General features: G+C 39.0%; 1 protein-coding gene across 1 annotated transcript in view; it reads right to left on the minus strand.

Moving 5' to 3' along the window:
- LIMCH1 (LIM and calponin homology domains 1) overlaps positions 1 to 13,569 on the minus strand; it is a 178,925-nt gene that overhangs the window by 51,637 nt on the left and 113,719 nt on the right. Inside the window, exons 7-10 of the mRNA XM_071556571.1 lie at positions 11,057 to 11,252; positions 6,489 to 6,738; positions 5,569 to 5,841; positions 745 to 1,035 (exon numbers count right to left, since the gene is read on the minus strand). Coding sequence (XP_071412672.1) covers positions 745 to 1,035; positions 5,569 to 5,841; positions 6,489 to 6,738; positions 11,057 to 11,252 — 1,010 coding nt within the window. The remainder of the gene's footprint in view (positions 1 to 744; positions 1,036 to 5,568; positions 5,842 to 6,488; positions 6,739 to 11,056; positions 11,253 to 13,569) is intronic.

The following is a 13,569-nucleotide window of genomic DNA, read 5'->3' on the forward strand; positions in this document are numbered from 1 at the left end:
TGACATTACTGAAAAGAGCTACTAAATATTGAGAGAACTTTTCTGAAGTATCGGTTGTTACAGTCAAGTTTCATTGTAATGTGGGTTTCATCTAGACTCACTTCTGTTTGCAAAAATAAAACAAATATTCTTGCTTCCCAAAAAAGATCTACACCTAGCAGATATTTGTGTTCAGTAGCTTCTTAAAGGTCTGTATCAGTGAACTGAAGAAAGAAGACATTTTCTAGGCTGAAACCTTGTAACCCAGGCTCATTATCCTAAACATTGCTGTGCAAGACACATTAAGACCATGTGCAACATAATCTGGTGCAGGACAGCAGGCATATATATTCCGTGGCTGAACTAAAAGACTCACATGGTCCGTGTTTTATGCAGGGTATTCAAAGGGCATGAGATGAAACAAACACATCCAAAAACATGTACTGAATGTGCTCAGAAAAAGAGCTGAGATACAAAACATATCTTCTAAGTTTATCTGCTACTACTCAGACTCTTGAGCTGTCACATGAGCTTAGATAACAAAAGTGTCCTGCCTTTATCTTATTTACACTCAAAGTCAATTTAAATTTCTAGTCCTTATACTCTAACAAAAAAATTACAGTTTGGTCCACTTCATGATAAAGCATTTGCATTTACTTTATCCTGTAAGTTTCTTTGTGGCCAAGACTGCTTTAGGCCTTCACAGAAATACTCGGTGGTGAAACTAAGCATTATAATTGAAAGAATAAGATCATAAATGCACACCTTGCATGTTCCCTTTTTTCCATCTGCAGTGGCTTTTTGACATCTTCCAGTTTACCTTTATCTTTATTTGTATAGGATCCAACTAAAAAGGAGTTAAATGGAACTGTGTGTTTGGGCTGATTCAACCTGGCTCTCCGGGTGGCAAAGTCATCCTTTTCTAAATCTGGAATTCTGCAGGTTGCTTCATCTTCTGAACCAGAATCCTTTCCTTGATAATGTGTCATGAAGGGATTGTCCTTGCGAAGGATGATGTCTGGGGTGCTTTCGTTCTCTTCACATATCAGCTTTTTACTGACACAGAGTAAAATTAAATAAAGCTCTTGATGCATAAGGGGAGGAGAGGGCAGTGCAATACTCATCTCCAGGTCAAAAACCAAGCAGAGTTAATCAAATATGCTCCAGGCTGCTGTTAGATTGGGCAAAGCCTTGCTAGAAATAAAACTTACCATATACTAGTAACAAATCCACAAGGACTTTACACACACACAAAAAAAATCAGCATGTTGGACCTTTACTTATTTTAGCTACAGCTAGAAGAACCAGTAAGAACTAGTTTTAATATACTAGATGCAGTGAATGTCATACTCTAAATGGCAGTATTAAACCTCTTGAACATTTCAAAATAAGAAAGAGATTTGATGTAAATACCTGATCCCTAGAAAACATTGCTGAGTCCTGCAAAATCAAATACTTGGTATTTTTCTTCTTAATGGCTCCATTTTAAAAAAACCCACCCAAGTAATCACTGAGGCTATCTGCCCTGGTATTCTTAACTGCTTTTCTTCTCACACACTCCCACACTTGATTCTTTTCCTAATTAACCTTCCCTTTAACCCCAGAAAAAACCCTTTATGCCAACGCTGCTATATAGCATGATAGTACCAATACACCAATGATACTGACATGCTGGAAAACATTGCCACCTGACTTCAGACATGCAACTGCTACCAATATGGCCTTGCTGTTACTAAAGATTACAACAATAAAGACCCTTGACAGCTGGTACCTATAAAGATTAAGTTTATTTTAACTTGTAATGTCAATACTTTTACACAAACTGAAAAGACAGATGGCAAGAAATAGGTAACTCATATTTAAAAATCAAATTGTATGTATTGATATTTTAGGAAGCTGGGCAGCAAGTAGTAGAAGGTTCCATGCAGTACTTCTGTAGGCATTTGCTCTTTTAGCACACCTTGCTATACAAAGCAAAAAAGAGGGGATCACAAAGGCTTAAACAGACTGGCATTAAGAAAGCAAATCTAAACAGCTCAGGGGCTTCTTTGAGTTTCTCTACTATTTTAAATATCAAGAAAGCTATAATTAGCTGTTTTAAAAAATATTTTAAACATTTTAAATTCCTGCAAGTTCACTTTATACAGGACTTATATTACATCTCCAGCTGCCCTTTCAAACTACTGCTCAACAAAGTTACTGGAGAAACTTATGGGCAAGCCATAAACTATCCCTGACAGGCCTGTCTAGCTCAAGATCAAAAAAAGCTACCTGCCTTTGCCTTGTTGTGCTGCAACACACAGGATCCCCTGTTAGTCATGGGGAGAGCACAGTCTCAAATGGCCTAAAGGCAACTTTTTCCTTAGATCTCTCTGAAGGATCAAGATTTCATTTAAGGCAACAGACAACACTGGCTGATGGCACTCCAAATGGAACTGATGGAACTGCTATCCCTCTTCCTCATGAGCATTTCTGCCCACATCACCTTAAGAAACAGCTAGTTCACCAAGTGATTATTCAGTAAAAACTGCTGGATTTTTCAGTCTCATGTTCACCAATGCTATTGAAATTTGAGAGCATCAAACAGCATTTCTGAGAGCAGTGTTTTTGGCAAAAAGAAATATTGAGTTATATATTCAAAAGTGCAACTAGGAGTTGTAATGAAAAATGTACAATTTTTATCATGTAACTAGACTTCATTAATAAGTTTCTAGGTTAAGAGTATTTTCCATTCATTTGCATTTTGTTTTTAATGGAATCAGAAATTATCTGTCACATTTTTGGGTCTCTTGAATCAGTTTGTGATGGTCTCAAAAGCGTTTTTTAAGGCCAGTTTACCATGGAGATAGGAAAGACTGTAGATTTAGCTGTAAATTGCTTTTGCACACCCTGCCTCAGCCCTTGCAGAAACAACACAGGAATCTACGCTAGTATAGCAAGTACTTCCAAAGTGTCAGACTGCAAACATTTGTGCTCCCTGGAGCAAGGTCTTATACAGGCTTGCAGATCCTAATATTGCATTTCAGAACAATGAAAGGATCTTCCATGTTTATGCTCTGTCAAGGTAAGAGTCCACAACCCATTTGCAACAAACATATCATAAACACTTGCTCACATTTCCCTCTTATGTTCTCCTCTCCATCATCTCTTAAAACACACTTAATTATCCTCTTTTTAGGGTATCTCCATGAATCTGATCCTTACCTTTCAAATCCAATAGAGTAAGAGACAGATGCAGGCAACAAGCAAGCAAGGCGGATCAAGTACCAATAAAATAACATTCAACTGACAAAATATACTCCTTTGGGAAGGAGAATGGCATGCATTTTTATAGCATGTAGTTTGATGGAGGCATTTCCTAGAACACGGTAAAGCGATGGAGATAAGTACTCAGACTCCAAGCAAAAGATACATTTGCCTACAAGTTCAAATTATTCCTGGTCAGAATTAGAAAGGTCCCCTACTGAGTTTCAGCTTTAGGAACAATTAGATGCCTTGTAGAATGCAAAAGTCACAGTGGGTGTCCTCCAGAGGTCAGTATCATGAGACGAAACAGCCTTCTCAGAGGAACTGGAAGAAAACTGACAACCTCAGGTGAAAAAAAAAGAGAGGCTGACATCACAGAAAGATGAGGGAAGAGAGGTGAAAGAAAAAAAAATCAGAATAGAGAAACAAGAGGGACTAAGAATTTCTCTGTGTCATTAGTGCATGGAAATTTGAACTTAATGCCAAGAAGAAAGTAAAAATTGAGAGGTTCAAAGAACAGGGAAGAGTAAGATGATATTAAGAAAGACAATTAAATGCTCCTCTGTATCCAGAGAGTCACTACTAAATTCTTCCCTTCTCACCCACTAGTCTTCCACTTACACAAATAATTTCCCTTACAGACCTCTGACCCCAGTGCCTTTTCTGCTGTGTCTTTCTTCAATTCCCAGAAGCAGGCTCCTACTCCACTATAGTGAAGCTTGTGTTAGAAAGCTCTGCTCTTTCACCCTTAGCTGGGATAGAAAACCATCACCTACTCCTTCTTCTAGCTGTCAAATTCCTCAAGTCCTTCCACTGAGAGCAAGGAAGAGAAAAGACTTGTTATTTCTCCTCCCATCTCCTTCAGCCCTGCCAAGACAACAGGGTGTCCAAGGAAAGAGGAGACCTGATTTCCTGCCAAAGAATCACACATTTGATGGCACATGCTTCTTTTGCAGACATCAAGCCAGTAGATCAAGGATAGGGTTGGAAAAGGGACTCTCAGTGTGGTGAGCATCCTTCAAACGCAAACGGAGCTGTTTGCTGTGCACTGCAGTGCTAAATACAAGCTATTACTACATTTTAATACATATTACTACATTACTACTATTAATTCTACAGCTTTGGTACTTAGAACAGGATTATGCTAATAGCCACTGGTTTATGCATTCCAAATCACCTAGCACACTAATTGAGACTGAAGGACTAATTTATGCCAAATAGTTCATCTTCATTAGTATCTGGCTGTGTAAAAAACAATACCCCAAAATCAAACACAAACATTGGCTCAATACTGCGTGACAACAGTGAAGCAGACCTGAGAAGAGCACATATGACAGCATATATACTGTGACTGTTTCACCTGCATGCGGCACATCTGTATGTGGCTGCAGACAAGCTTTGCTGTACCTATGAATAAACTGTACTACATATGAGCTGCATTTCTTACTATTGCATTTCAAGGCCCAGACTGCAGATCAGCATCTGCTAAACTATTCACTGTTAAGATTTCACTCCACAATCCAAAACAAAATGTTTTGGACAGAAGGACATTTGGACACTTACCCTTAAGCCAAACCATTTTGATCTTTTCTAAGTGCCTAGTCTTCTGTCAGGTTGGCTAAAACTCTGCTTTGCATGTCATCCCCATGAGTAGAAGAGATTTTTCATGAGGATCTAATATCAGATGATGGGAAGGCATGGGTTGTGAGCCGAGCTATCATTCAGCTCTCAAGTTAAAGAACAGGAACAACATCCAAAAACAAATAATACAGGTAATAAGTGAGTAACTACAGTTATTCCACACCAAAGTCAGTCAAATTATGACTCCTGAACTATGCCTTTATGCTTTAACTGGTACATACGTTAACAAGCACTGTCCGTTTATAGTTCCTGTCATTAAAAAAAAAAGTATCATTTATTAACACAGCTAAAAATATTAACCACCTAAAAAGTGTGGTTCACCGTCCCACCAGCAACAAATAACATAAATTTCTGAAACTTTTACCTAAACAAGGCATTTTTAATGTACATTTATATATATTTTTAATACATACAAGAAAGCATTGGATGGAAGTTTGTGTAGTAGCTTTCTGGGAGTCTGTTGACATTATGTTGCATGACAATACAATTTCTCAATACAAATGCAGTTAGCATCACAGAACTCTGTAATCCACAGCCACCACATCACAAGCTTTTTCAGACCAAGACTTTCACTAGCAGTTGTGAGTGCTTAGCAGATTGGTTTTTTGTTAGATGTGAAATCACAGCAGATCAAGGAAGCCCACACTTCAGTCAATCCTAAAAACGGGAAGCGTGCACAATATCCCACACTGTTGGGCTAACCTGCCATAGCGCTGGGCTGCTGACATGACCTTAATGCCAGCTTGTTCAAGTCTTCTTAACTTTCTGATCTCTTCTGCATCTTTCCCCTTGGGTGTTGATGTTTCTTTCGCACTACATGAAGGAGATTGGTCTATGGAGTTTTCTTCACTTTGACTGAAACCTAATTGATTTTTAATGGAGCTTGTCTCAGGAGTCATGGAGCCCACTTTCTCTTTTTCACACAGTCCTGATGTTTCGTTCAGTTCTTCTTCTATGGTTTCAGGGTGGGGTTTACTATCGAATTATACAAGTTAGTTTAATACAGACTGCGCCTAAAACACTTACACTTTTAAAGTACATTTTGCTGATATCAAGATGCCAAAGGATGAATTCTGATGAATAATCAGGGACGGTAATTATGCTTTTTAATTGGAATTGTTTCTTAGGTCAAAACAACTATCAGCTGATAAAACCAACAAGCAGAAACACATAGTCAGAGCTACATAAACCATACTAGTGTGTAGAATATAACATACAAATAAATTTATTTTACAAAAACACGGCAAAAATATTACCTATTTTGATTGAATACATCAAACATAACCTAAAGTATCATTTGTCAGTAAGTAAGTGTCTTGAGAACTGAAAATGATCATCCAGAACAATTTTTTCCAGCCTTGGGTTTGAGTCAATGTCCATATTAACAAACATCTTGTCAAACACAAGTTATACATTGCATTGTATGGTAAATAATGACGTAAGACATTTATTTTCTATCCATTGCTTTTCTGCTACCTTCAAAAATTGCTACAAACTATTTATCAGTACCACACCAGCAAGAGATTTATTACAGTATCATACAACTCATGAAGAGAATGAAAGTTGGGCAATGTTAAAGCATCATCACTGAGGAAGGGAGAAGCTGGACAGGCCAGTCTTACCTGAAAGGTCTGTCTCCTAGCGGTGAGGTCGCTGTGCTCCAGCTCTTTCGGTACTCTTCTCGTTCAGCTTTCTTTTTCCGAAGTGGAGCAGGTACATAGCAAGTCTGATTACTCTTGTTTGGAAGGTACTGGTTAAAAGGCACAGCTGATTTAGGTTCACCATGTGAGGTCCGCCTTGCCAACATATCATCTTTTTTCACATCTGGCATCTTTCTATGTGGCAGGTCAGTTTCCGAGTCACTTCCTCTCCCTATTGAGGAAGGAGAAAAAAATCCCCTTACTTTCACTTTCATTCAATGGTTTGATTTTTAAAAAAATTATAAATCAGAGAAGACACCACCAAAAAATTACATTTAACCACTTTTAACTGCATTTGTATTTTAAAATCAGTCATTGAATGTAGCAGCCATAGCATCTACACAGACAATAAACACTTTTTTCCATCAGTCTCTGAAAAACTCATCTTCAGCCACAGGTCACATAAAAAAACCTCAGGGTCGGATTAAGCCAGACTTGTCAATCACAGAGAACTGATACAGAAGCTTAACTGACTAAAGCCCAAGTTACTCCTACTTGTACATATGGGTATGCCTGACCTGATAGACACTCTTGAACCTACACGTACATGTGCCTAGCACAAGCAGAAGCAAAAAAGGGCTGCATGTTGTATAGCTACAGAATGGCAGCAATATGTGGGTGTTTCTACCCACACATATTAACACAGTGATTCAAACACACAAGCATCAGATTTGGTCAAGATCTGAGAATAGCATCAGCTGCTATAAACCAGAAAACTCAGATAGTTTCTCTCCAATCTCATCAATTGCCTAGACAATCAGTCTAGCACACCGCAAAGCAGACAGAGACATGTGATCCCCAAACTGAAAGCTGCAAGGAGGCTAGGTCAGTACAACAAGAATGAAAAATACTTATTGGTGAAGAAATAAGGTGAGAGAGAAAAATCGTTACAGAGAAGATGTGAGATAACAGAGCTGGGTGTCTACTTGATTTTGGTCAAATGAACAACTTCCTGATATTTACAACCCCTTTAAAACACTGACATCTAGGCAAGACTTTTCTGACTTGAAAACTAAACTCCTAAATGGCAGGACAAAACTGTGTAAAACTGCCCTCATAGCCATTTTGGAAGCCAATTCATAGACATTCACTAGATTCCCTGCACCATTAAGAGCCTTTTTAAGTAATTCTCAAAGAAGCTATGCAAATAGTTCTCCCTGAGCAGTGTAATATCCTCACAGGCCCTGATTTGAAGAGTGAAATGAGCATGTTCAGCCATTTGTTCCACCAGCAGATATATCTTCTCCCAACTTTGGAGTGCTAGATGTCTCTGTTCCTTGGCCCCTTTGCAACACTTGCATATACAATAACTGTTTCCCCTTTCTGGGGTGAGGGGAAGCCACCCAGATTGTATTTCCGTGTTAATTCAACACACTAGTAAATCACTAGCTAATTCACTGAGCTACCTAATGAACAACTGAAAACAATGAAGTCGTAAAAATCACAAGTAGCTTGTGTATAATTTGAAGTGGGGGAAAGAAAAGAGATCAAAATATGCTAGGAATGTTACTTGTAAAGAGCTTTTGCAGCAGGTTGAGTTATTAATCTTTTGCTTGGAGAGAGATGAAGAAGAGTGAAAGGGAACAGTACCAAAAGACATGACACAATGGAAATGAACTAGTTAAGACAAAAATCACAATGCACTTTTGCCATTAATCTTTTACTTGAACAATTTTCATTAAGAACTTATGATAACTAGCATATAATTGGTAATCTGAGCCTATGTCTAAACAAAAAGTAGAGATAGGATCACAGAATCATGGGTATCTGCGGACAGCTGGGGATTGAAGAGCTGTAGTATCATTACACTGAGCAGGGCACAGAGTAACTGAAAGAAAATGAAAAGATCCCTTACTGTTATTTGCTATTCTGTTTGCTTTTGACTTTGTTCTCGTGTCTATTTTTGTATCACATGAAAACCAGTCTTGAACTGGCAGACAGAAGTGCTGGAATAGATAACACAGTAGCAGAGAAATTAGAACACATTCCTCTCCCTCATTACTGATGTGCCTACCAGCATCCCCAAGCTGAGTACTTCAAAGACAAGCAGCTTCTTTAATAATTCATATTTCACTCGTGAAATTATTTGCAGCTCAGATTTGCAAAAAAAAAAAATACTGGAAGCCGAAAGTACCAAATAGAAGATCAACTCTGCTCTACATTTATAACCTTAATTTTGTTGTTCTGCATTTCCAAGTAGAAGCAGTAGCAAAAAGTTTCCACAACCAGTAACAAGCAGTTATACTCCACAGACAAGCACAGATCCTTCATACAAGGATCCATACACAACTGCGGGCCAAGCAGAGATTTTGCAACTCTAAAGGCAGGTCAGGCTGCAATTGTATTGCATTTTAAATAAACTGCTCTACTCTACCACTGGTTTTGTTTGCTTTCTACCAAGGAACAGGATCTGCATAGGACACCAGAGCAGTTCCTCAACAATGAGACTAACCACAGATGACATCTGTGAAGGTAGTATTTCTTATTGCTTCCACCTAAATTAATCATCACCTTAGGATCACTTAAATGATCTCCATTCGTTGTTTTTTTTTCTTCTAGGAGTAGAAGGAATTATAGTTTTAGTTCACTATATTATTTGGTTCATAAAGCTCCTATTTGAATGGAGAAAGAAGTAATGAAAGCAAAGCCTTTTCCTCAATCCAGCTTTGCATAAAGAATCATAGAATCATTTAGGTTGGAAAAGACCTCTGATCTTTTGATCATTGAATCCAATATAAATTATTTCTATCAAAAACTACACACAGTTGAGTGAAACACTGGCCTGTTGGGGCCACAGGAAGAGGTTCAACATAAAAGAGGTCAGCCAAGTTATACCTCACCTGCAACTGTTGGAGGAGACAGCTGTGAAATTATGTCAGCAGTAAGCAGCAGGGAAAATGGGAGACATTAGAAGGTGCTGGCTAGATAAGTCACACGTGTACACACAGCATTTGCATGCACTCTGGATATGGTTAAAACTAATTATTAAGAACAAGCTTTGTAAGCTTTCATCTTACTTTGTGTTTGTTACAGACTCAGGAATGCAACAAGACAGTATGTCTTAGCTGTGGCAAACAATCACAAAACTTTTCTAAAATCTGCTAATACAGCAAAAGTTGATAGAAAGCAGATACAGGACACATGTAACTTACTGCCTACAAGCTCCAAGCAAGTAGGGACACTGCATATCCTTTGAGCACCCAGGACAGAGCAAGATTTCCTGATTAGGACATGTGAGGTGTTCCTATTTGCCGACACACTTGTCTCATTTGAGAAGGAAGAAAAACATTTGATAATGTGGAGCCTGTGCTCCGCTCAGTGTCTGAGGGGTCATGAGGCTGTTTCAGGGAATCAGGCCCACTAGCTGGTTCTGAATGGCTAACCAGTAACAGCCCAAATACCACAGGCCATTCAGAGCAGCAGAGCAGATCTTAGCCCTGATTTCCCCACCGCTCTTTTATAATACTACTGTGATACCAGTTCTCCCTGCCAGCTTTCCAGTTCTAAGGAATTCCCCATCAACTCAGGAAATCTCTCATGTGTCCGGTTATGATTAGCACCAGTTTCTTTCACACTCCCAAAAGCAGTATGAACATCTGGTTCCTCCTTTTTTTATTAAATAAATAACATTACTAAGGAGAAGTGATTCATATGTGCAACACAGCTTCATCTGATGATGAAGTTTGACTTATTTATCTGTTCATCGGGAATGTAACTGTGCAGAGAGAGCCTCAATCATGTATCTTTTCATCCTGAACCAGAATCCTGCTCATGGCAAGTAGCCTAAGTGCATGCTCCACACCTACCCCAAGCAAATCCCTCTTCATACAGCATGCTGTCTTTACAAGCCTCTGGAAACCTCTGGGAATCAGAAAAGAAAGGCAGAAAAGCAGCACCCCTTCTGTACACCTAGAGCTGCATGTCCTCGCACGAATGTGCACAAAGATGGCCACAGCTTTGATGCTGGGAGCTATTAATTTACTCAATTTTCTAATTATCATGAAAACAAATACGAAATTTGGCAAAGTGCTGTACATCAGACTTCAAACTTTATCAAGTATCAGACATTCCCAAGATATTTCTATGTCATTTATCTGCCCAGAGTTTACTCATGTAAACATTTTATTCACTACCATATTTTCCTTGTTCCTGCAATTTTATTTCTTGCTCTAGTATAGTTTCTAAGTTAAAATGAATCTGCATAACATCCTCCTACACCGTAACCCAGAAAAACACTCCTCCCATCATAAAATTACAGTGCAATGATGTAACTCATTTTCCAACGCTACTCTATCCTGAGACAGACTTCAGGTAAATTGTTGGCAAAGTCATCTGCACCTCAGGGACCACAAATCAGCATTCACAGAGTTTTCCCACTGGCTTAGCTCAATTCAGAGGCAGCACCCAGCTTCTGAATGGGACATTTATTCCAGAAACTTTGCTTCTATGTCACAACATTATTCATGTGCCCCACTGTGACTGGTACTTACCATCACTGCTCCCTCTGAGCACTACATCTGGAGACGGTGTCTGCTGTGAGCGGGAGCCAAAGGAGTCCAGACTGTCAAAGGAATCATCTCTGCCGTGACGAGGTGGGGAGAGGGAATCACTGCGTTCCGAGTCCCAGCAGTCTATATAGCCACTGTCACGAATGCTGCGCTTTGGGCTTTCAATATCCTCCGTTTCCTACATAGAAATATCCATTACACATCAGACAGCAGAGCATCTCTCCAAATACTAAAAACCTCCTCCCCAAAAGAGGGTCTCCTTGATTTTTGACCCTTCTTCCCTTCAAAACAAAAGTGCAAGCTTGCAACAGATCCCAATTTTATGCTGATTAAGAAGAAACCACTCATTAGATTAGTACAATGAACTGAAAAAATGTTCCAATAAGCCAGTTAATAAACTGATCAAAAATGAAAGTAACCTGAAACTTGACTTGTCGTCCACAGTCCATGGCACAGGCAAAGGCACTACAATTTTAACATTGTGCCTGCATCAGGTTTAAGTCTGCTGCTTTCCTAAGGATTTCCCCCTCCCCTTGCTCATCTATTGTATCTGGCCAGGACACCAGCAGACAGCATTTGTTGTTGCTGTTCCAGTTCAGCAAAATAATAAAGCAGTGTGCCTCAGCCTCCCTCTACCTTGAAGAGAAATTCCTGTTATGAAAGAGGGATGTCTTTCTCAAGTAATCAGCAAAGAAAAATATGCAAAATGCTTTTCCCGATGCCTCAGAAGAATTCAGTTGTGCTCTTTACTCTTTGCCAGCTCCTGGCTCTGGGGGATTTGAAAGCACTTGTAGCTGACCCACATGTTCAGAGCAGGGAGAACAATGGTTGTCTTTGACAGTCCTGTGATTATAAATTCTTTCCAGTGCAAGCAGCACATACTAAAACATTGAAACTCCAGCAGAGGGAAAGGTCAATAGAAGCCATCCTCATCCTTGCATTATAACAAATCCCTTGTTTTAGAGAGTATCCTAACATTAATTACAATCATACAGACTGAGAAAAAACAAAAATAACTAAGTTTATTCAAAGATAAATCTGGTTTTTTCTACCCTGACAGTAAGTAAAGTCAGAGCTGTGGGTGCCATTATCAGACTGACATTTTGTGACCCAAAGAGGCTGGAATGTGATTTTTTTATTCCAGAAGCATTTGAATATTAATTCCTAATTAAGAAGCACCCCCTGCTTACCACTAGCTGAAGCACAGTGGCTGTGTTGAGCACAGCTCCCACTGTCCCTGACTGCTTGAGTCTACCCGTTACTAGTATCACCAATATCAATTAGGAATATCCCAGTACTCTGTGGCAGGCCACCACCACAAGAAAGTGGGTTTGCAGTAAAAATGATGGAGGGAAGAAAGCCCTATAAAAATTCACTAAAACTTCCATGATGAAAAAGAGGGAGGCTTGAAGTGAGATTGAGAGATCAGACCAAACATCGTGCAAACTTTTCAGGAAGAAGGCTTAATTAGTGCCACTCACTACTAATCTGCCAAAATACCACATTAAAGGCAGCGGCAAAGGTCGTCTAAGGCCAAGCTAAACTGTGGTAATGCCATTAAGTAACCTCATTGCAAATAGCAGTGAAAATATTTTCTAAAAACAAATCAAGTGCATCTAACAAAGTTGTAATTGAATCCTATGTATGTTCCTTCCTCAGTCCTGCTTAGTGAACTAAAATACTGATAGAAACAATAGACAACAAAAATCTGTCTCCCTGAAATCTTCATGAATTACACACATCCAAGAACAAATCTAAGAACCCCATCAAAATCCTGTTTGTGACATGATCCAAATATCTTTTTAAAAATCCAAATTCGCTAAATCTGCTCATCTCTTCATACCAATCAGCTATTTTTAATCTTTAGGTACATTTCCATTTTCCTAAATTACTGTATTTGAATGACACAGAACTGCATAGCAGCTACAGGGACTTAAATTTGGGCAAAATGCCCCAGCCTGCATTCACTATCTACCAGAGTTTGAAAACAGTCCAATTGTAAACTAATGAGTTCTGCAGACCCTACTTTCAAAGGCCTGTTGATGTTAATTTTGCATGTCGCTCACTAGGAATTAGGAATTAGGAGGCAGGCACCAGGATAGGATCCTAGACTTCTGTAAACATGTCCTTTATAGCCTTCCCCTTGGCAAAGATACTCTCCCAACACAATGCCATCACACAGATGGGTACTTGTCCTGCCTTGAACCAACATCATCTCCCAAATGCTGCTAATGGGAAAGTGGTATCTATGGGACTGATAACACCATAGCATGACACACAACAGCACATCAGCCTTTTCTTTATCTAATTAAAAACATAGTATGTCACTGAGTAGCAGTAAAAGCATGACTGCCAAATATAAGATACATTTTTCCAGGAAGCTCCACCCACTAAATATAATCAAAAAGCAACATCATTGCGAATTTCTAGTTTAAAAGAAAAATAAGTACTCAGTTAATGAAATTAAAAACAGAGTAGCATAAATAAAATTAGAA

The sequence above is a fragment of the Pithys albifrons genome, chromosome 5 (assembly GCF_047495875.1).
Source record: "Pithys albifrons albifrons isolate INPA30051 chromosome 5, PitAlb_v1, whole genome shotgun sequence".
NCBI lineage: Eukaryota > Metazoa > Chordata > Aves > Passeriformes > Thamnophilidae > Pithys > Pithys albifrons.